The 25000-nt window shown below is 38.4% G+C and overlaps 1 protein-coding gene and 1 long non-coding RNA gene across 3 annotated transcripts in view; one reads left to right on the forward strand and one right to left on the reverse strand.

Moving 5' to 3' along the window:
• The window catches only part of LOC125782410 (uncharacterized), a 318736-nt gene that overhangs the window by 183153 nt on the left and 110583 nt on the right, over positions 1-25000 (reverse strand). The gene's annotated exons all lie outside the window — the stretch shown is intronic.
• LOC103046282 (WD repeat-containing protein 7) overlaps positions 1-25000 on the forward strand; it is a 153251-nt gene that overhangs the window by 43411 nt on the left and 84840 nt on the right. Inside the window, exons 15-20 of one of the 2 annotated variants that reach the window (XM_022676682.2) lie at positions 1786-2019; positions 2957-3453; positions 7760-7845; positions 12312-12404; positions 16481-16599; positions 18104-18227. In XM_022676682.2, the coding sequence (XP_022532403.2) occupies positions 1786-2019; positions 2957-3453; positions 7760-7845; positions 12312-12404; positions 16481-16599; positions 18104-18227 (1153 nt within the window). The remainder of the gene's footprint in view (positions 1-1785; positions 2020-2956; positions 3454-7759; positions 7846-12311; positions 12405-16480; positions 16600-18103; positions 18228-25000) is intronic. The other variant, XM_049466318.1, reaches the window with a different exon arrangement.

Here is a 25000-nt window from a genome sequence, read left to right on the forward strand (position 1 = left end):
TGAATCAGTTTCTCTGATTTTACTATTTATAGGTTTATGTTTGAGTAAAATGAACATTGTTGTTTTATTCTATAAACTACAGACAACATTTCTCCCAAATTCCAAATAAAAATATTCTCATTTAGAGCATTTATTTACAGAAAATGAGAAATGACTGAAATAACAAAAAACGATACAGAGCTTTCAGACCTCAAATAATACAAAGAAAATGAAAAGTTCATATTCATAAAGTTTAGTTAGTAGAGATCAGAAATCTTTGAATATTTGGTGGAATAATCCTGGTGTTTTTTTAATCACAGTTTTATGCATCTTGGCATCATGTTTTCCTCCACCAGTCTTACACACTGCATTAAATTGCATATTAACTAAAATTCGTATTAGTTATTTGCTATAAACTACCTTGTGTTTTCTCCTCCCCCTCCCCCTTGTGCTTCTCAGGCAGCAGCAGCTGTCACTCACTCAGACACAGAGACAGCGCTGTGTATCTACTTCTTCTCATGTTAAGAATCAAAACATTGCAACATGACGTGTTTGATTGATTTAAATGCTTTAAGTGATCTTGCACGTCCTGCGATGTGACTATTGCGCATGCAAACATTGCGATGGTGATGCTTAAACGATATATCATGCAGCTCTATTTTGTGCAGTGTGTAGTGTGTATAAATTACCATGATATTTATAGAAATGTAGAATTTTACAGAATATTCTTTAGGCTGCTCCACTCCTCTGATGTGCGTCAGAATCGGCTGCAGTGCTCGTGAGCATCCTCCCATGTACTTAAAATGGAGAGCAGGTGCTTCAGCCATTGAATTAACATTGAATAGCAATTAGCAGGGCAGCAATTTAAAACCGTCCCGGCTTTAAAAACGAGATGAGGCGGAATGAATGCTTAAGGGGGTAATGAGCATTAGAGATTATTACGTAGAGCGTGGAGTAAATGGATTAGGATGCACGGAGGAGAACTTTTGACTGATGTCTTCAGAGAAGTAGTTGAGACGACGCGAGTGACACGAGCGTCTGCAGAACGTCTCGTCTGAGCTGTGTGTAAAAAGTGTGTGTGGTCTTTATTGCGTTTCACGTTTGATTGGAGGTGCTCAGATTAGTGTGCTGTACGATACCGGCTTCTGAAACGAGGAGATCACAATGAGCTGCAGTGCTTAAATAACCACACTTTCACTTTTATAGGTTTACCTGTGGTCTGAATAAGGTTTGTCTCTTTTAAGGGTTTGTCTCTACCAGCTTTGATCATCTAGAGACTTTTCTAGAGATTTTCCTCCATTCTTCTTTATAAATCAGCTGAAGATCAGTCAGGTTGGATGGAGAGTGTTGGTCTGTGAACAGCAGTTTTCATGTCTCTCCACAGAAGATCAATGAGATTTAGGTCTTTAGGACTTTAACTGGATCATTCTAACACATGAATATTCTCTGATCTAAATCATTATAGCTCCACTGTAGCTCTGGCTGTATGTTTAGGGTCATCGTCTTGCTGGAAGATCTCAAGTCTTTTACAGCCTCCAACAGCTTTTCTTCTTCCAAGATTGTTCTGTATTTTATTTATCTCCATCCATCAACTCTGACCAGCTTTACAAATCTGTCCCTGCTGAAGAAAAGCTTATCCCCACAGCATGATGCTCCCGCCACCATGTTTCACAGTGGAGATAAGAAGTGTTACCTTTCTGCCACACGTAGTTTTAGATGAATGTTCGATAAAGCACTACAGAAATATGCTGTAGTAATAACAGTTTTAATAACATGTTTCGTCTCTTCTCTACTTTCTCCTTGTAGGGAAACTTGCCCAAGTACTCCCACAATGCACTGATGGTCCAGGCCATGAAAACCAACCTGACGGATCCGGATATGCACGTGCTGTTCTTTGACGTGGAGGCTGTGATCATCCAGCTGCTGACTGAGGAGGCGCAGAGACCCAACCCCACCCTCGTCTCACCGGAAACACTGCAGAAAGCTCCCGGAGGAGTGGACAAAGGCGGCTCCTTCCTGGCCAATAAGATCTTTAAACAGGTCAGTACCCTGTTAGGGGGTGGGGGTGTAGTAAACACAAAGTTTTTTTTTTTTTTTCCAATTTACACGGCCAGTTACCCAACCCTCCACATCTTCAACTGAAATTGTTGTATATTTCTGAGGCAGAAAGTGACGAGACATACGGTCATCTCATCTGTTGCTCACAATACCTGTTTTTTTGAGATCTTCAGTGCAGGAAGATACAGCTTTATTCTAAAGTTAGACGAAAGTAAGACCAAGGTCTGCACTCCTGAGCGCCTCGCGGGACCTGTCAGAATATATTGTGGCGCGGAACAGAATTAAATTTTTATCTGCAGGATCAGGAGTTTAATCAGTCCAGGCGATGCAGGAGCGGGACCACATATACATGTAGAAAAAATCCTGCAATTTGATGAATAGACTAGAAAATGATGATGGCTCAAAGAAATGTCATTTAAAAACAAACTTCATAAGGATAACAGGCACACAACTGACCCTCAAGGAAAACTGCAAAGAAAACGGAAGCAGTTTTAAGTTGATAACCAATAAAACCAATTCATATTCAGTTCAATTCATATTAGGACCGAATGGTTGAGACAGCAGAAATGTATATGACGAAAGCAGGATTAAAACAGGCGATTTTTGGCGGGAGCGGGTGATAACGGGACTAAAACAGGAGGGAGTGGGCAGGAGCGGGTTTATAAAAAGCAGTTCCACGCAGACCTCTAGAACAAATCTCCGACACTGATATTAAACTGGGAAGTGAGGGGAAGGATGCTACTGCTGCTAAACTGCATATGACTTTTTAGATTTTAGCCCACACATTTTTAATTGCAACCCTATTAGAAAGCCAACCTTATAATAAAAATATAAATGATAAAATAATAATAATATAATAAAAATGATAATAATAAAAGCAGAAAACTAAATTGTTAAACTTCATCTCCTCTTGTTCCAGGTGAAGGAAACTATCAAAGAGAACATTAAGGAGCACCTGCTGGATGAAGATGAGGATGAGGAGGAGGAGATGAGGCGTCGTGAGGAGAAGTCTAAATCCCTCAGTCTGCTGGAGTATAATCTGACCATGGACACGGCCAAGCTCTTCATGTCCTGCCTGCACGCCTGGGGCCTGAACGGCACGCTGGACGAGGTGTGCATGAGCCGGCTGGGCATGCTCCGCCCACACACGCCCATCTCCTTCGGCCTGATCTCCCGCGGGGGACACATGTCCCTCATGCTGCCCACCTTTAAGGACTCTCTCCTGAGACAGCTGTACCGGGGCGCCGCCGAGGGCCGGAAGCTCTCCGTCTCTGAGATCGTGGGTAAAGGAACGTACGGGGTCTCCCGCGCCGTCACCACCCAGCACCTGCTCTCCGTTATCTCCCTCGCCAACACGCTGATGGGCATGACCAACGCCACCTTCGTAGGGGAGCACATGAAGAAAGCGCCGGCGCGGTGAGTGAAAACGTCTATACTCATCTTTACCCGTCTTTACTGATGAGTAAGGGGTGTAAACTTGTAAAAAAAAAATTATTTTATTGAGATTGTAAGTGATAGACCAACACAAAGTAGCACATAAATGTAAAAACATAAAGTCACATTTCACAGTAACAGCATGATGCCGCCACCACCATGTTTCACAGTGCAGTGGGCATATAGCGCTTTTTTTTTTTTCTTTCCATAATGGTTTCCTTCTTGCCGTCTCTTCTATAAAGACCAGATTTTTGGAGTGCAGGAGTTTTGTACAGTTGTTCTGTGGACAGATTCTCCTGATCCACCTGAGCTGTGGATCTCTGCAGCTCCTCCAGAGTGATCATGGGTCTCTTTGGGACTGCTTCTCTGACCAGTGCTCTCCATATATGAGATATACAGCTGAGTAACAACTTAATGTGTCGGAAAAATAAAATAATTGCTAGCTAAAATTGGGAAAACATGAAAAAGAAAACTAGTAAAACCCTTATTTTTTGAGGAAACTCTTTATCTGTATGTGATTTCAGCCTAATAAACAGTTTACTCATTTAAAAAACGATGAGATATTGATTCCAGCCACACTAGTGTTGTATATAATACATGCAGGAGGGCAGACATTACGCAACGAGCGCAGAGGAAATGGATGCAGGGTTTGTTTGTAAATGCTTGTAAAAGTTAGAGGCTGACTGACAGGCCCACCGTAGGAGTCATCAATCCAGGTGTCGAAAACTTCAGCACCCCCTGAAAAACAACAAAAAAGACCAGGTTTCAGGTAAATATCTTAAGTTTGCGCGCTGTGTGTGAGTGTGATTGAGTTTTGAAAGCAGGTTTAAGATGCAGGGTTTATGTAGCTGATGGTGCAGATCATTGCCCGCAATGCCCGCCGCTGCTCTAAAGCCTGGCGAGCCGCCGCCCTCAGACCCAGCGTGCCAATCCCAGCATCTGCTATTTCATCACCTCGACAGCTCCACAGCCCTCCAACACAAACCCCACAAACAAAACAACCTTCAAACAGCAGGCAGACGCGCGCCAGACGGCTCAATATCGAGAGGGGGGGGTGAGGGACAGCAGGAGAGAGAGAGAGAGACGGATAAATAGAGAGAGACGGATAGAGAGAGAGAGAGAGAGAGAGAGAGAGAAAGAGAAAGGCCTACAGAAGTGAAGCCTGGCGTTTGTATTGTTTACCTATATGACCTTCATGTGGCTGGAGGTCGTTCGGGCCCCCGCGGTCGCTGAGATTAGCAGGGTGAAGCCGGCTGGGGGTAAATAGTCGCCGGTGTGAGCCCTGGCTTTTCCAGCGCCGGGTCCGCTGGCAGCCGCTCTCGCTCAGGGCTGAGTTTACCGTGCCGGGTGTGTGATGTCCTCCGTGTCCTCCGTGTCCTGCGTGTCCTGCGTGCCGGGGCTGGACCGGCTGCTATCGAGCTCCTGTCCGGTTCTCCAGGTGTTTGTTTGTGTTTCACAGAGAGGTTCTGATTGTTTTCGGCAGGGTAGAAACTTTCCGCCGCCCTCTGCAGGATCCGCCGTCGCGGGGGCAGAGCTGCAGTCCTGAGATGTGGTCAATGGCTCCTGATGATGGGTTTAATAAGAAATAAATAAAATTAAAAAAAAGAAATAAAACAAAGTGGACAAACCTCTGCTCTAAAAGAGAAGAAAAGTGTTTTGTTATTTTATAGTTATATAAGTATTACTGCATGATTTCAGCTCTGATCAAATTCTATATAAGACTATAACACTATAACCTAAAACATTTACTTCTTTTCTACATATTACATAAGATTCTTAGTAGTATGCTTTTAACTTTTGTAAAGCTTCCTTTGGCTCTAGATAAATTGAACATATTATTAAAATTGTACATGTTGCATAGCATTAGAGTAAACCTAAATAAACATTAATAAAATCTGTGAGGATCAGTGAGAGTGTCTACATGTAATTAACCTGTAATTAACTCTATATAACATTGGAATACTACACCCAAATAAACATTAATAATAAAGTCAATGTTCAGTGAAAGTGTATATTTGTAATTAACTCTATATAATATTAGAATACTAAATACTCTCACTGAATTCTGACTTTATTAATGTTTGTTTGGGTTTAGTATTCTAATGTTATATAGAGTTATTTACAGGTAGACACACTCACTGATCACTGACATCATAATAAACCCAAATAAATAGTGTGTTCTCTCTGGCTGAGGGTGATGATCAGTAGATTTTTCTGAAGGTAAATTCTTTGTCTGAAGGCACTATTGTAGTGTGTCTGTGTGTGTGTCTGTGTGTGTGTCTGTGTGTGTGTCTGTGTGTTGTTTTTGTTTGTGTGTTGTTTTTGTCTGTGTGTAAGAGAGAGTGAGTTTGAGAGATGGGTAACAAAAGGTCTGATCTCTCTAAAGTCTTTGTGTCCAGTTCTCAGTTAATACACTCCGCTCATACGAGTTGCATCCTGTAGGTTTGTGTGTGTGTGTGTGTGTCTGTGTGTGTGTCTGTGTGTTGTTTTTGTCTGTGTGTAAGAGAGAGTGAGTTTGAGAGATGGGTAAGTAGTATCAGTAGCAAAGTAGTGAAAAATCAGCACTTATTTTCAATACTTATTAAACACAGACAGGAAAACAGGGTAAAATCTGAAGTCTGGTTTTATTGAGTGATTTTGGATCTTCACTATCAGACCTTCCTCTCTTTACAGCAACAGAACTTCATCTCAGAACTGGAAGAATCACAGAATTAAAGAGCTCTGTATCTATAGAAGTTTTACTCCTTTAGAGAGAGAAAGAAAAAAAGAAAGAGAGAAAGGGTGGATGGACGGATGGACGGGTGAGAGACCCTCATTAGGTGGTGCAGCAGCTGCAGAGCTAAATTACCCAGCTAGCGATTAGCCGGCTAATCTTAAGTGATCACAGAACCGGACCGGTTCTAGACTGAAGTTCAGAACTCTGCTGTCGGAGCGAGCGATAGAATAACAGAGGAGAAAAGAGGCACGAACTGAAAGACTGCAAACTCCTTTACTTTCTTTAACAGGAGAATAAACCCACCCAGATCCAACTGCAGGAAAATCACTGTAGATTCACCTCTAATAGAGACGAATTATTTTATTAAATACAATTAAAAACACACTCACTAATTTTGTTATAGAAAGTACTCTATATATGTATTATATGTGTGTAATTCACTGTTATCCATCTTGCATTATGTGTTTATAAAAATATATGTAGTATAAAAATATTAATAATAATAATATAATTATATAAATATATAAAATAATAATAACATATATAACACTATTAGTGTATACTAATAGTAATATACAAAAAAACAAATAAAACATATAGATAATACAGAGATAAATTAAGTAAAGAAGGCCAAGAAAAGAAAACAAGCCCCCCAAAAATGAATTATGTAATTAATCAAGCAAAAAAAAAAAAAAAATTGCCATTCTAATACTGACTTTGACTATTTAGTATTGTTGGTTTTGTGCTAAAAAATACTATTATAAAAAAATCCTTATAGGACAACTTTGATGTTCTTTATTTTTTGTTTGTTTTACTTCATCACAGTAAATGTGATTGGGATATACACCTCTGGAAAAAAAAAAATAAGAGAGCGCTTAAAAAGGATGAGTTTTTCTTTGATTTTACCAAATTAAAAACCTCTGGAATATAATCAAGAGGAAGATGGATGATCACAAACCATCAAACCACCAAACTGAACTGCTTGAATTTTTACACCAGGAGTAAAGCAGCATAAAGTTATCCAAAAGCAGTGTGTAAGACTGGTGGAGGAGAACATGATGCCAAGATGTGTGAAAGAAAAAAATACTTTGATTAAAAACGATTTGGGTTATTACACCACATATTGATTATTTCTGAACTCTTAAAACTTTATGAATATGAACTTGTTTTCTTTGCATTATTTGAGGTCTAAAAGTTCTGCAACTTTTTTTGTTATTTCAGCCTCTTCTCATAGTTTTATGGAATAGGAATTTGGGAGAAATGTTGTCTGTAGTTTATAGAATAAAACAACAATGTTTATTTTACTCAAACCTATATACTTTTATACCTATAAATATCAGACTGAGAGAAACTGATTCAGAAACTTTATTTTAACGCATGCTGCTCGTGTTTTAAAGAAGCTGGATCTGTAATAGGGAGCGCTGCAGAGGGTCGGGCTGTGTTTATCATTAAAAAGCGAATGAAAACCTGCGTTTGGCCGAGCGAATATGAACACTGGAGGTTTTTTGGTGTGATGAACAGAAGAGTGAGCTGGAGGTGTGTTAAATATTTTATCTGGCCTTTGTGTTTCAGGCCTCCAAGACCTGGAACCCCAGAGACCCCCAGAAAGACGGCCCCCCAGGTCTCCAACCCGGCCCTGCAAGGACAGATCAAACAAGGTAACTACAAAGAGCCCCTCTCTCTCTCTCTCTCTCTCTCTCTCTCTCTCTTTCACTCTCTCTATCTCTCTCTATTTATTTCTTTCTTTCTTGTTCCCTCGCTCAGGGGAGAAACTGTGATGTAAAAGTGAAAAATAACATGAGAAATCTCCTCTCACTACGCTGGAGCTGAACCCCTCAACACACACACACACACACACACACACACACGCAGCTCGTGGGTCCTACCGTAACCTCTGGGGATAACACACACACACACACACACACGTGCATGCACGCACCCTATCCGCTCCACACACACACACACTGTGAGGTTAAGTATGAACAGAACGCAGTAGTTAAATATTTACTGCATCTCAAAAAAAAACGCAATCCTTAGAAAGACAACAGCACGAGGTTCAAACCTGTGTTTATGCTGAATAGTGTGAATAAATCAATAAATAATAAAGTCTTTTATCATTAAAATGTTTTTTTTTGTTGCTCAAAGGTTAAAATGATTTTTAATAATTAATAATTCACCATTTTTATTTATTTATTTTCAGAGCTGTACTGTTCAATTTTTGTAATGTGTGTTCTTATTAGGAGTCCTTCCTAAGCATTTTATATATATAATGTTTACCTGTAATTAATTCACTATAACATTTAGAATAAACCCAAATAAACAGCAGTAGTGAATCTAGTGTCTAGTGATTTTTTTTTTATTGCATTTTTTATGTTTGTAAATAAATCCTTTAACAATGCAGAGAAACACTTAAGAATGTTGATATTGTTTGATAGTGATTTTTACTGAAGATCGCTTGCAATACTAATGTTTTAAAACTATATGATATAGATTTTTTTATATTTTAAATGGTTTAGGGGTTTTGTATTGTAAAAATAGACTATATAAGAATATCTATTTTTAACGTTGTAACAGCATATTAAATGAAAGTTAACTGTTGGTGTTACATGTGTACACACACGCACACACACTCTCTCCTCAAATATATGATTTTCAATTATGATTTCAATATTATTTAGTTCAGATATTAAAAATTGCACTTAATAACTTTTTCAACCAATTTTAAAATGACTAAACACACACACACTCTGGTCCCCCCAACACGTGGCCCAATTTTTTTTTCCTGCTGCAGCTCCATTGTCCCAACACAAAAGTGGCGTGAGTGTGTGTGAGTGTGTGTGAGTGTGTGTGAGTGTGTGTGAGTGTGTGTGAGTGTGTGTGAGTGTGTGTGAGTGTGTGTGAGTGTGTGTGAGTGTGTGTGAGTGTGTGTGTGAGTGTGTGTGAGTGTGTGTGAGTGTGTGTGAGTGTGTGTGAGTGTGTGTGAGTGTGTGTGAGTGTGCACATGCCACATGCCCATTTCCTCCCTTTGAGAGGAAGTGTGACAGGGTGACCCACAAAGCGCCACGTGTCGCCTCTCTCTTTTCTCTCTCTCTCTCTCTCTCTCTCTCTCTCTCTCTCTCTCTCTCTCTCTCTCTCTCTTTCTTTCTCTCTCTCTCTCTCTCTTTTCGCTCTCTCTCTCTTTTCTCTCTCTCTCTCTCTCTTTCTTTCTCTCTTTTTTTTCCAGAAGGTCCACAGCGTTTCTTTTCGAATGCTAATCACCTCCGCCCTCTTCAGTGCCACGCCCCCCCCAACACACACACACACACACACACACACACACTTCACACTCTGCGTGTCCAACTTTGGTGCGCGTGCCTGTCGGACGGATTCTCACGCTGGGTCGAGACGCAGCAGAACGCGGCGTTTAAAGAGGAGAAGCGGCGGCTCTTTTATCTGTGAGAGCGCGAGAGAGCGAGCGCGAGAGCTCGGCTCAGATGTGCTGAGCTTATTGATCTGCTCCGCTCTTTAGGCTTGAAGACATAATGAAAGTTATTCAACGCATGTAGCTTTTTTTTAACCCCCACCCCTCTTTCTCTCCCTCACTCTCTCTATCTCTCTCTCTCTCTCTATCTCTCTCTCTCTCTCCTCTCGCGCTTGTTTCCTCCGGTATTGATCCGGATCGGTTTGTGAAAACTGCTCTTAGGTTGTATTATTAAGTGTTTTTAATGGAGTCGTTCTTTAAACCGGAGGCCGGATAAAGGCGGCAGCGCGTGCCGTCCTTGTTAAACGCAGACGGGAGGATTTGGTGAAGTGAACGCGGTGCTTATAGTGCTAATAGAGCTCTGATAAAAAAAACTCTCACCCACTCAAACTACTGCTGTGCTCCATCATACAGAACCCTTATATCCTGTTTAGGCCTTTTAAACTAATAATAATAATAATAATAAAATATAATCAGTGCTTATACTTAGTGAGAGTGCCTACCTTTAACTTTGTATAATATTGTTTATTTGGGATTATTCTAATGTTTTTTTTTTGTTATGTAAAATATATAGTGAATTATAGGTAGACACTCTCACTGACCACTCACTGTAAATAAATAGTCTACAAATATATGTGATTTTTGTTTGCAAATTCAGTTAATTTATTGGAAAGTTGACAAAAATATCAAATACACAAATAATTCTATCAAAACCATTCAAGCAAAACAAAATTGTGCAATCTCAATTACCCCATTTTGAAAACCACATTAAAAGTCAATTCATTTCATAAAAGTCGTTGATCAGTGAGGGTCTCTACCTGTAATTATCTCTATATAACATTAGAATACTAAACCCAAATAAACACTAATAATGAAGTCATTGATCAGTGAGGGTCTCTACCTGTAATTATCTCTATATAACATTAGAATACTAAACCTAAATAAACATCAATAATAAAGTCAGTGATCAGTGAGAGTGTCTACCAGTAATTAACTTTATATAGCAATATGTTTATTTGGGTTTAGTATTCTAATGTTATATAGAGTTAATTACAGGTAGACACTCACTCTCACTGAACACTGACTTTATTCTTTATTAATGTTTATTTGAGTTTAGTATTCTGATGTTATATAGAGTTAATTACAGGTTGACACTCTCACTGATCACTGATTTTATTATTATTTTTCTGGGTTAGTTAGTGAATCCGCTGCTAGTTGTTGTTATAAAGTGTTTTTAATGGAGTTGTTTTTAAACTCGAGGCTGTATAAAGGCGTCCTTGTTAAGCTCAGACTGGGGAGGATTTGGTGAACGTGCTGCAGATTTCCTGTCGGTCGCATCACCGACCCGGCCATTAAGATAAATGAAGGGTCTTAGAGAAAAGAGAGAGAGAGAAAAGAGAGAGAGAGAGAGAGGACAGAAAGGAAGATCACTCCAGTCAATGAACCCCTGCCTTTCTCTGCTTCACCATCGTTGCAGAAGTGATATGAAGCTGTTTTGGAAATGTTTGTGTTTTTCCATGATGAGATCTGCTGATGGATGATCCTGCATCAGACCCAGCCGCCTGGCTGAGAACATCAAACAGAATATAATAAAAAGAGAGAAATTCTATGAATCGAGTGCCTTTACCCTTCGCAATTACAAATCCTAAAATTTGTTTAAAAAAAGCATCTACAGAATTGATTACCTGCCCCTTTAAAAAAAGACATATTTTACATAATAAACTACAAAACAAGTTAATTTAATGGGATGATAAGTCTGATCGATGGACAAAAACGTATCATATAATCAAATCGCTGATTCGAATCCTGGTCATGCAGCTTGCCATGGGGCTCAATAAATTTCTTTTTAATTTTATATAAATCTATGCCGTGATGATCACAATATAGCGAAATAAAAAGTCTGACTGTGTTTTAAAAAACACTTGACCTGCAGCACTGTCTTTAGCTTTTCTTAATAAACATCATTCCCTAAAAAACAGGTCTAAGCTTCTTCAGTGTTGCAATGTTAATTATCATCTTTCCACTTATTCAAACAGCCTGGAAAAGTTTCAACACTGTACTTACAAAAAAAAATGTGGGGTTTAAATCGGGCTCATATTGATAGTTTATGGGGTGGGCGTGCTCGGGCAGGGTGTGCACGGGCTCTGGTGGGTTGGGCTGGATTTTTTAGGCCCAATCTAAACTCTAATCTGGGGTCACAGGTCACTTTTAGTTCACTTTTTCACTTTTAGCATCAAAAAACGAGTTTGAACAGTATAGTGATTTAAAAAAATTAACCTCACCTCCTGAAGAGAAATGTCTTTTGTCGTTTATTTAATTTCAGAAGGTTTCAAACTCCTCAGTACTCCTCCAGCACTGTGTTTATTCTGAATAGATCTGATCTGGGTCTTTCTGAGGAAGTTCTGATGTTTTGGTTTGGAAGTCGAGGGATTTGAAACGTTCTGTGTCCTGAGTGTTTATGTGGGTTCTCTGCTCTTTGTCCTCGTCTTCTTCTTCTTCTTCTTCTTCTTCTTTCTATGGGTTTCTTTTCACTAACTGCTTTCTCTCGGGTCCTCCTGACACTGCTGGAGGCCGTATTTCTCTCTTTATTTCTTCCCTTTATTTCTTTCTCTCTTTTCTTTTGTTTAAATTCCTTTTGAATTATGTTTTCCTCTCCTTTGCAAGCTGCTGCCGCTTCCACCACAGCTCTCAGCGCTGGCACTGCGGCGCCTCACGCCGGCTCCACCTTTCATTCCTCTCCCTCCTCCGTAAACGAAGGTACACTCTCCTCCAACAACAAAACAAACAACAGCGCCCTTTATTCTCTCGCTCTTTCTGTCTCTCTCTCTGTTTTCTGTGCACTCATCTGCCTCACGCTCCTTTCTTTTGCTTGTTTTCTCTCGTATCTGTGTCCGAGTCGTGTGTGTTTGTGTGTTTTGTAATGGTATGTGTTTTTAAATAGAGGAGAATGGAGAGCACAACCCAACACATTTATATATATATATATTTATATAACATTTTATACCAAAGCTTTAATTCTGTGATGCAAATAAAATACAGTTTAAGTGTAATTTAATTATTTGAACACTAGAACACTAGTTTTTCAGTACAGTTCTACGCAGTTATATCAGAAAATGAAGTATATATATATAAATATATATGAGCACTTTGTGATTCTACAGTCACAGTCTATAGTCTTTCGTTTTGTCTGTGTACTTTAGGGCTACAGATATAGATTATTTAAGTAATCGAGTACTCGACCTAAAAATCGATTCGATTAATCGAATAATCAGATAATTAGATTTTTATAAGTTAAATTTACATGCTCACCACTCCAAAAACCTCCGCCTCCTCCCCCACTTCCTGCTTCCTGTTCGTGGGTGATGTAACGCTAAGCGCTGTTTCACATTAAAAGTCCCCGCTAAATTCCGTGCTCTGCATTTTAAAATAAATTAAACGATTCCTCGAGGCACAAAAAATGTATCCATTAATTTTTTTAATCGAGTAACTCAAATTACTCGAGTAATAGTAAATAAATTTACTTTATTCCCATATTCATCAATTATCAGGACTCCATATTTCCTCCGCAGAGCAGCTATTGTTTATTATTATTTAAATTAATATAATATAAATTATGTAATTAATTACATACTTTGTTCTGATTTGTTTTTTGATAACAACTAGAAAATCAAGAAAATATTTTTATAATAAATTCAACTTGTTCCCATAACATTACCATGTCATTACTAACAAATACTGATCTGTTATTAAGCATCAAATACAAAATAGTCAGTTAATAAATGTGTAAAAACAACTTATTACAATAATATTACCATATTATTAGCTGTTACTTATTAGTGATCTGTAAAGTAAAAAGTGCTAATTTCCTGCCTGATACCAATCAGTGCTAATCACTGCAGTGCTGAGAATAATGACCCACCATCCTAATAATAATAATAATAATAATAATAATAATAATAATAATAATAATAATAATAAATAGCTGCTCTGTGTTGTTTTTCTATCCTGTTTGTTCTGAGTATTGAAGCCTGTAATTATTATACTACTACAGAGTGAAATGTATGATCTGTGGAGTATAGAAATATTTTATACAATATTTATTTTTCTGAATAATTGAAATTAAATAAAAATAATAATTAAACCAAATGTAAAATGTTTAACCCTGTATTGGTTTGTGGTTCACTCTCCTCTACTCGAATCCTGTGTATGTCCTGTGGTCTTATCTTGTTTTTAAGTCTTGTAGTTGTAGTTGTGTGTGTCTTGTTGTGTAGTATCCTGCTCTATATATCCCCACACACACACACACACACACACACACACACTTTTCAGCATATGGAATCTCTAATCTACAGCTTATATCCTTCAGCAAAAATTGAATGTAGATCATTTATTTTTTTTAACTTTATTTAATCTCTTTTTTTCCTCCATCGCAGTGAAAATGAAGCGGGTCACAGTTTGCCTTCAGATTTCCTTCTCCTCTCCTGCCCGTGTTAAAATAAAGGCTGATGTTCTGTATCTTTATATTCTGCACGACGTGGTGTTGAGCGTTTTATCTGACGCTAAAGATCTCTGCTCCAGATTAAGTTCTTCTTTGACCAGAAACTTTTTTTTTTCTTCTCACATCAGCAGAATGAAAATTCCCACAAACCCCCTCATCAAAGGCTTGAGCTTCATTTTGCATTCAGTTTGGATTTATCCTGAAGTTATTCTCAGTTTTAAATCACTGCAGTCTGACTTTTGAGGAACGGAGCGTGTAGATACTCACGTCTGTAAAAAAAAAAAAAAAGTATATATTTTTCTCTTTAATGTTTTAAATATAATATCATAAAAAATACCTATAATCATGTTTTATTTTACACACACACATGTCCAGTATATACAGCTCTGTAAAAAATGAAGAGAGCACTTCAGTTTCTGAATCAGTTTCTCTGATTTTGCTATTTATAGGTTTATGTTTGAGTAAAATGTTAACATTCATTTTTACAGAAAATGAGAAATAGCTGAAAAAAAAGAAGGATGCAGAGCTTTCAGACCTCAAATAATGCAAAGAAAACAGAAAAGTGCATATTTATAAAGTTTTAAGAGTTCAGAAATTATCTTTTAATATTTGGTGGAATAACCCTGGTTTTTAATCACAGTTTTTTTTTCATGCATCTTGGCATCATGTTCTCCTCCACCAGTCTTACACACTGCTTTTGGATAACTTTATGCTGCTTTACTCCTGGTGTAAAAATTCAAGCAGTTCAGTTTGGTGGTTTGATGGTTTGTGATCATCCATCTTCCTCTTGATTATATTCCAGAGGTTTTTAATTAGTTAAATCAAAGAAACTCATCATTTTTATGTGCTCTCTTATTTTTACAGAGCTGTATATATAAATATATTTAATTTACTCTTTCTCTCTCTTACACTAATACACACGCACGCACATACACATTAGACACAATTTTATATTTTAAAGTAAATAAAAGTCAGATTATCAGTACATATATCAGTTACGTTGCTTAAATTATACATTATGCTAACATACTTCCTAATTCTAATCCTTAAAATTGTCCTAAAAGAACTTTTCGAAACGATCATCTTTTTGTGAAGGTAAGTTTCTGTACGGTTCCCCAAAGAAATTTCAGGAATTTCTTTGCAGTAAATTGTCGTTTTTATTTGCGCAGTCTTTGGGATACGCAACATTACCTCATTCTGACGGCTCTTCCATATATTTCTAATATATGTGAGACATTATCTGTTTGGATATTTGTTGAAGGTGTTTTTCTCCCCAGCGTGGCTCGTAGTTGCTGCCTGTATTCCTGTATCCTCCTCATCCTCAGCAGTGATCCCAGTGTTTAGTGAATAAGCTGCGTTTAGATGTAGGATTTTAGGTGTGTGTGCGGAGTGTGCGGAGTGTGCGGAGTGTGCGGAGTGTGCGGAGTGTGCGGAGTGTGCGGAGTGTGCGGAGTGTGCGGGCTGCACAATATAGGTTAAATGGTTGTGACATTCTGAGTAAAACTCCCATTTTAACCTTTATAAATATATTGCACTTGTAAAAACATGAAGAGGGAAATTTTATTCATACTGTAATATAAAACAAAAAGTTGTAATATTTAACATAAAATTGAACAAGTTTGCCTTTTTGAGCCATTGAATTTAGCAATATTTTAAATTAAATGAACATAAATATAGTATTCCAAGTACCATATAACCGTGTCCTTACATTAAGGTGAAGTGTCATATTTTGAGGAAAATTATAAGTATACAGATGTATCATGATTGACAACATTAGGTTTAAGGGTCAGTTGCAGCAATTTAGGTAAAATATATTTTCATAAAAATATATATTTTATTTAAATAAATGAACAAATAATGCAGTTATGAAATAAGAAATACCATTTAAGTCTTAGTTAAAAAAAAGACATTTTACCATTCCAACTTGGTTTATTGATATGAAATTAAGATTAAAATATAAGATTAATACAACAAAAAACTGTTAATATTGAGCTAAAACTAACTTTTACACACTACAATAAAAATACAAATATTTAAATACATTATTAATAATAATACAATTATTATTATACTGCTCGATTGTTGACCATCTATTGCTCATATGATTTATTAATGGTTTGTGAAGTACAATTAAAAATAAACAAAGGTATAAAAATAAGTATTTAACATACTGTTAAATACTGAAAAATATTTTTAAATATATTGTGTAGCCCTTGTGAGTGCGTGCGAGTGTGTGGGTAGCAGGGTGTGTGTGTGTGTACGGAGTGGGTGTGTGTGTGTAGTCTCTCTGAGTGTGTTTATGTGTGTGTGTGTGTGTGTGTGTGTATTCTCTCAGGTTGGAGTCAGCTGGCTGCGATGCATTGTGTGATGCTGCCGGATCTGCTGGGGCTGGATAAGTTCAGACCCCCCCTGCTGGAGATGCTCGCCCGCAGGTGGCAGGACCGCTGCCTGGAGGTGTGTAAAATACATACATATACCTGTCAACCATAACATTATAACCACCTAATTACAAGCATTTTTCTCATTAAAACTATACGGCATAGTTCACAGCATGATATTTTTGCAAAGAATGAAACGCACTGATTTTTTCCTTATAACGGAAAAATGCAAACCGCCAAAAATCAGACTGGGACTCGGCAGATCATCGTAATCTCAAAATCAAATGTCCTACGCCATATACTGTGATTCATATTATATTCCCAAATTCTGCACAACCATTTGAACATAGAGACACACACACACACACACACAGAGCAGGCTTTCTGTAGCTCTGGCACTTTTGTCGTTTGCTGAGCGAGAGAGTGATGGAGAATAAAGAAAAGCAGAGAAAAGACTCTATTAAGCGTTTTAAGCCTCCTTTTCCTCTGAGGACGTCTCCCCTGTTATACTGAGCTGCAGAGCTAAGCTTCTCACACTGAGAACAGCCTCTATCATACAGGTCCTGAGAGAGAGAGAACGAGAGAGTGAGAGAAAGAGAGAGAGCGAACAAGTGAGAGAATGAGAGAGAGAGAGAACGAGAGAACGTGAGAGAGCGAACAAGTGAGAGAGAGAGCGAGAGAGAGCGAGAGAACGAGAGAGAGAAAGAGAGAACGCGAGAGAGCGAACAAGCGAGAGAGAGAGCGAGAGAGAGAGAGCGAGAGAGAGAGAGCGAGAGAGAGAGCGAGAGAGAGAGCGAGAGAGAGCGAACGAGAGAGAGCGTTCTTTTTTTGGTATTTGTTCATTTAGGGTTTGGGTACAGACCAGCAATCAGAAAGGATTTAAAAGCCGTGTCTGGTTGTAAAAAGTTCCCCAGTTTTTTATTTTCAATTTTATGTCATTATTTTTGTATGTGAATCATCATTAATGATAATTTCATGATAACTTGTCTCTGTACTTGTTGGAAATGTCCAGCCTGGTCTTCCTATTCTTATTGCTATTAGTGGTTTTATCTTCGGGTAACGTTTCTGTACTTTAGTTCATGAAGTATTCTGTGAACAGCAGATTGTCTTCTAGATATCAGATTGTCACTCCTGCCCTCTGGAGGTGGTTGCTGATGTTAAATAGTTGTTTTACGTTTTTCTTTTACAGAACAATGTTTCCGTTTCATCAACTGCTGTGCTTTTCCTTGGTTCAATGTCAGTTATTTAGTACACCAGTGACGACTTTCTTCTTCAGGACATTCCAGATGTCTGTACTGGTTATGGTTAATATTTGTGCTCTAATGGTTCTGATGTATTTCCCATCTTTTTTCAGCTTCACAGTTCTCTGGTTTGTTACTGGTTCCTCCTCTAACTATATAAACGCTCAGTCTGCACAGATAAAACTCAAATCTGAAACTGAGCGCGATATATCAAACTCTATTGAAGGGGACTGTATATCTTAGGACACAGAATTATATATATATATATCTCAGAGGGTTTAACCTGTGGTTGGAATGTTTATGTGGTTTGTGATGATTATGCTCATTTTTGTGTTGCAGGTGAGAGAAGCAGCTCAGGCTCTTCTGTTAGCAGAGCTGCGTAGGATTGGTCAGTCGGGCAGGAAGGACACCATCGACGCTTGGGCTCCTTACCTGCCTCAGTACGTGGACGTAGTCAGCTCACGTGAGTATTTATATGTATTATGTGTGATGATAAATAATCCATACTGTATGAAACGTGATCAGCTTGCTTCACCTTTATGTCTTCGGTTCACTACTTGAAAAGTGAGATTCCCGTCACTATTCAGCACATTTCACTTTTGAGAAAGTGCAAGTTTACAGCTGACAAGCAGCAGAAAGTATAAACGGGCACACAGTCCAAAATTGCTTTAGCTTTATCTATCCAGGTGTAGTTTTAGTCCACAGTGTTCAGCTTTAGCTTTATCTATCCAGGTGTAGCTTTAGTCCACAGTGTTCAGCTTTAGCTTTATCTATCCAGGTGTAGCTTTAGTCCACAGTGTTCAGCTTTAGCTTTATCTATCCAGGTTTAGCCTTAGTCCACAGTGTTCAGCTTTAGCTTTATCTATCCAGGTGTAGTTTTAGTCCACAGTGTTCAGCTTTAGCATTATCTATCCAGGTTTAGCCTTAGTCCACAGTGTTCAGCTTTAGCATTATCTATCCAGGTGTAGTTTTAGTCCACAGTGTTCAGCTTTAGCATTATCTATCCAGGTTTAGCCTTAGTCCACAGTGTTCAGCTTTAGCTTTATCTATCCAGGTTTAGCCTTAGTCCACAGTGTTCAGCTTTAGCATTATCTATCCAGGTGTAGTTTTAGTCCACAGTGTTCAGCTTTAGCTTTATCTATCCAGGTTTAGCCTTAGTCCACAGTGTTCAGCTTTAGCTTTATCTATCCAGGTGTAGTTTTAGTCCACAGTGTTCAGCTTTAGCTTTATCTATCCAGGTTTAGCCTTAGTCCACAGTGTTCAGCTTTAGCTTTATCTATCCAGGTGTAGTTTTAGTCCACAGTGTTCAGCTTTAGCTTTATCTATCCAGGTTTAGTTTTAACCCACAAAGTCTAGATTTAGCTTTATCTATCCAGGTTTAGCCTTAACTCACAAGGTTTAGCTTTAACTTTTATCTCTGCAAGTTTACCTTTTATAAATAAAGAATTTTAATGTTAGCTTTACCTCTTCAGGTTTAATTTTTAGCTTATTAGTTTAAGATTGAGCTCTCATGTTTTATAGTGTGCTAGGCCTCACAGTTCTAGTGTTTGGACCCAGACATTGTTATTGTTTGGGAATGGAAACAGTTTAATCATGCAGAACAGAAAACTTGCATTCTATCTTTAATTCAAAACCTGATATCTTGACATTGTGTGTGTGTGTGTGTGTGTGTTGGCGGGGGGGCGGGGTAGCTGATAGTAAGGATTTGTTTGTTAGTTTTGTGAATATTGGGTGTTTAGGAGGCAGATGATGTCATTGGCTGTGGGTTGAGCAGTTCAGGATGAGGCGGTGCTGAAATCTCACTGTTCTCTGTATCTTTAATCCGTCTCTCAGTAGAGGAGAGTCTGTGTAGCCTGTGTGTCTGCACATGTTGGTGTGTTGGGAGTATCTTGTTGTACACACACACACACACACACACACACACACACAAACACATACCCAAGATGCTTAGGTAGTGCCTGTACCATAATACTGAAGTTACCATTCGGGTATTATTAACATTTCAGACTATTCATATATGGAAAGCTCACGGACAATGGATTTTTATACATTTAGATATTTAATATTTTAACTATATATCTGTTTCCATATATGCAACACTTTTCAAAAGAAGGCTGGAACATTAAAAGCATTTACCACTTTGTAATGTCGCTACTCCTTCTTGTTCCTCAGCCATGCCTTTTATTTAGCTTTAGCTCATCAGGTTTAGGTTTAACTTTAACTTTATCTATCCAATCTAGTCAGGTTTAGCTTTATGTATCCAGGTTTAGTTTTAGCTCACTATGGTTAGATTTAGCTTTAGCTCTTCAGGTTCAGGTTTAGCTTTAACCTTCCAGGTTTAACTTAAGCTCGCCATGTTGCTCAGACTCAAAGTGAGGGTGGAACCATGTTCGGATTGTGATTGGCCAGAGGTATTCTGACGTAAACCTGACCCAATTTTAGATCCATTCATTCTACATTAAGAGGAGTGTGATGTGTTGTTGTGATGATGTGAAATGCAGCAGACGTTTAATAGACAATTATTGGGAAGAATTGTTGGGATTCATGCTATGTTCCTTAGTATATTTTATATATTTACACTGATTAGTTCATGCAGTGTTATTATATTTCGTGTTTGCCTGCTCGGAATACATCATTGTATGTGGGTCTGACCCAAATCCTGTTCTGTATGTATATGTGTGTGTGTAAGTGTGTTATAGTGTGTGTGTGTGTGTGTGTGTTATAGAGTGTGTGAGTGTGTGTGTGTGTGTGTGTTAGTGTGTATGGCTGTGGCTCTCAAAGCATTAACCAATTATCTGTGTGATGGTGTGGTGAGCTGGCTGGTCTGGCACTCTTATTTACAGTCTAAACACATTAAGAACGAGAGCAGCACACCAGCGTACACACACACACACACACACACTGCGCTTTACAGCCTCGCCAGAATCCACTACGGCTCGGCGAGTGTCCGTGATGTTAGCGTTAGCCGTTATCAGTGCAGAATGATGTCATAACGTGATAAATCTGATTGATTTTGTGTTGCTGTGAGGTCAGAGTCGCTCTGAGCAAAGCAAATGTAGCTTAAATAATAACACCTCATATCACCAGTCCTCTATACACTGTATATCTACATATTAGCGAAGACATTGCAGCTGAAACAGATGTGCAAATGCACAAACACAGCTTGTCTAGTCACTATACTACAATAGAATATAATATAATATTACATGATGCAAAACATATGCACAATTTTTTTTTGTGGCCACGTAATGGCCTGAAAAATATGTGGCCCGCGGCCAAACTGAATTTTTTCTAACACATGAATATTCTCTGATCTAAATCATTATAGCTCCACTGTAGCTCTGGCTGTATGTTTAGGGTCATCGTCTTGCTGGAAGGCCCAGTCTTAAGTCTTTTACAGCCTCCAACAGCTTTTCTTCTTCCAGGATTGTTCTGTATTTATTTATCTCCATCCATCTTCCATCCATCAACTCTGACCAGCTTTACAAATCTGTACCTGCTGAAGACAGAAAAGCTTATCCCCACAGCATGATGCTGCCGCCACCATGTTTCACAGTGCAGTGAGGATTCAGGGTGTGTTAAGAGTGATGAGCAGCGTTATGAGCAGATATATGCTCCACCTACCATTCTTCACTTCTCCTTCTTCACTGTTGGGAAAGCAGGTGTTGGTTTAAGTCTTTCCCAGAAAGCCTGAAGAGCTGGCCTTGTCTGTGGGCACACACACACACACACACACACACACACATAGCACACAGTGTTCCCGCTCTCTGTAATGTATCTGAGCCAGACAGGCTGCTCTTGCCTTTGGGACGCTGGTCAGAAATAGAGAAGTGGAGGACAGGGCTGAAGTTTGAGGCTTTTATATATAAGTGTGTGTGTAGATTTGTGTAGGTGTGTGTGTGTGTGTGTGTAGGTGTGTGTGTATGTGATGAATAATACATAAAGATAAAGACGGATTCTTTAGGATGCTGCCTCTTACTTTTGACCACACTTTCAACAGTCCTGGGGTGGATTTTTACTTTCTGGATCTGGACTATCCACCTCTGTGTGTAACTCTAGGTTTAAATAGGATCTCCGGTGGATTTGGTGTTTAACTCTGAGAGACTCTAAGACTAGGTCAGTGGCTGAACTGCACTTTACAGGGCATAATTACACATGTTATAAAGTAACATATGACACTGCAGCTGTTGGTGATATGTTGATGCATGTATGAATATTCATGAGCAAGAGCCGGAATCCTATAGTTAGAAATGAGAATATTATATACAGTAATAAGACCAGTTGGTGCTTTTGGCAGTGTGGGCAGTGTGCCAAGTCCTGCTGGAAAATGAAATCAGCATCTCCATAAAAGTTGTTTTCAGCAGAGGGAAGCTGTAAGATATGAAGTGCTGTAAGATTTTGTGGGAAAACAAAACTGCACTGACTTTAGACTTGATAATAAAACACAGTGGATCAACACCAGCAGATGACAGACATGACTCTCCAAACCATCACTGATCATCAGTAAATTTTACATTTTATTTAAAACATAATCAAGGGATCAGAGTCTGGAGGAAGAGTGGAGAGACACACAGTCCAAACTGAATTTCAGAAAAATCAATTTAGAGGGAAAAAAAATGTCCACATACTTTTGGACATGCACTTTATGTGTGTGTGTGTGTGTGTGTCACACTCTGCTGGTGGAGCCTGGCTGGACGGTTGGCGGGAGACAGGCGGTGGCTCTGGGGAGCTGTTGCTATGGAAACGGTTGCTGGTCAGTGTAGTGTTACCGTGGCAGCAGTGACCTCAACGGCAGGGGTCAATGCACCGTGCACACACACACACACACACACACACACACACACACACACACACAGCCTGTCTATATGTCCAAAAGTTTGTGGACACCCCTATTGACTGCAGTCAGCTACTTGTAAGTTACAGGTCCGATTACTTACTGAATTATCTCCAAGAAAAGACAAACCTGGATCAAGATTTTGTATATAAGATTTTAAAATAAATAAAAATAAAATAAATAAAAGGATGTAATAAAATAAATACAATAAATATAATAAAGAAAAAAAAGACAAAAGATAAGAATAAATAGAATTAAATAAAAATAAATAAAAAACAAACAATTGTGCAATATATCTCTTTGCTTACAGTATTAAAATATATTGCAAAATATTAAATTTTATATATTGAACCGCTATATAGTGATAGGTATCGCCAGGTTCTTTTTATTTGATTTATTTATACTACATCTCAGCTCTCTGTAGCTCCAGCAGCACCACAGTGACCCGCGTCCAGAAGCTGCTCTAAAGCGTACGTCTGTATACATACAGTATTAAAGGTCACGTCCAGCTGCAGAATCACGCTGAGCAGCGCGTGAGAAACTGAATGAGTGACCTTTACCTTTCCTGCAGTAACGTGAGCTGATGGTACGAGTGATGGGAGGAGATCTGCAGTGTTTTACTGTTAACTCTAATGTTTACCTGAAATACAGATTTCAGATGAGAAGCACTGAAACCCGGGCTGTAGACCTAAAAATCTATAGAAATATGTGATTTATTCGTATTTATTTATGTATTTTATATATAAAGGACCTGTATCACTTTTTCACAGTTGATGTTTTCAGAGTTGATGTGGTTTGTAAGCAAAATATCAAAACAAGAACTTCAGGATTCAGAATCTATGCAAGAAAGCTAAGCTGGGAGATTGCTGGTTCAAATCCAGGTCATGCAGCTTGCCATCAACTGCCTAAAGAAGATCATTTATTAAAATAACTCCCACAGCTGCATCTAAAAAGGAAAGCTACTCAAAACTCAGTATAGATAACAATACTTATCTGATACACACACAGACAGTACTAGTCTAGCACCTCACCTTTAATATAATAATAAACACACAGACAGTACTAGTCTAGCACCTCTCCTTTTAATATACACTGCTGTATTTTCCTGTTTAAATGTACATCTTCTTAAATTCTCTTATTAATATACTTTTTTAGATTTTAACATTTTTTAGCTTATCGAAGTCAAACCAAAACACACAATTTTATTGTTTCGCTTTTATGGTTGCTTGTCTGAGCCCCCCTAAAAAGGGTATTGACTCCACTGCAGGTCAGGAAACTATTTTATTAAGTTGCAGAAATTAAAGAAATAAAAATGGAATACATGTTTTAATGGTAAGTTAAATATGCCTTATTTTATGTGTAGGAATGAAAAAAATGGGCATGATGGGGGGAGGAGTTTAAGAAACACTGGTCTAGTCCCTACTGCTAATAATATAGTACTTTTCCAGTGGCTTGCTGTGTGATTGCTGTGGTACGCTTGGTGTTTTAGGTAGTTAACAGATGAAAACGATCATGAAAGGCAAGCTAAATGTCCATTAAAAAGCTTTTGTCCTCTGAATTGTATGGAATCTGTACGGTGCTTTTCCAGCTGAGTGTTTTGTTCAGTGCCGGCTCTGTGTGGATGTTTATTTTCCCTGCGCTGTAGTTCAGCACAGATTCACACTGCCTCAGAGGTGATGTGATAGAGGAGAGAAAACAGCAGAGAAGAGATTTGATGAAGGGACCAGAGAGAGAGAGAGAGAGAGAGATGGAGGGGATTGATGGAGGTAGCTGTAGAGAGGGAGGTTAACCTTGAGTTCGTCCCTGCAGCTCTTAACCCCTCTGCTCCCATTTAAATTGACTGTAGAGGCTGTTTCCCCACAAACACACCAAAACACACTCAACACTCTCCCGTTCTAGACCTGGTTTAGGACCTTTGAACACAAACTGCAATAAAATAAAATGAATTTTCTTAAATTTTACCAAATTAAAAACCTCTGGAATATAATCAAGAGGAAGATGGATGATCACAAACCATCAAACCACCAAACTGAACTGCTTGTATTTTTACACCAGGAGTAAAGCAGCATAAAGTTATCCAAAAGCAGTGTGTAAGACTGGTGGAGGAGAACATGATGCCAAGATGCATGAAAATAAACTGTGATTAAAAACCATCATGGTTATTCCACCAAATATTGATTTCTGAACTCTTAAAACTTTATGAATACGAACTTTGCATTTGCGTTTTTTTGCATTATTTGAGGTCTGAAAGCTCTGCATCTATTTTTTTTTTTTTGTTATTTCAGCCATTTCTCTGAAATGTAATGCAAAGAAATGCTAAATGAGAATATTTTTATTTGTAATTTGGGAGAAATGTTGTCTGTAGTTTATAGAATAAAACAACAATATTCATTTTACTCAAA

Source organism: Astyanax mexicanus, chromosome 17, assembly GCF_023375975.1.
Source record: "Astyanax mexicanus isolate ESR-SI-001 chromosome 17, AstMex3_surface, whole genome shotgun sequence".
NCBI lineage: Eukaryota > Metazoa > Chordata > Actinopteri > Characiformes > Acestrorhamphidae > Astyanax > Astyanax mexicanus.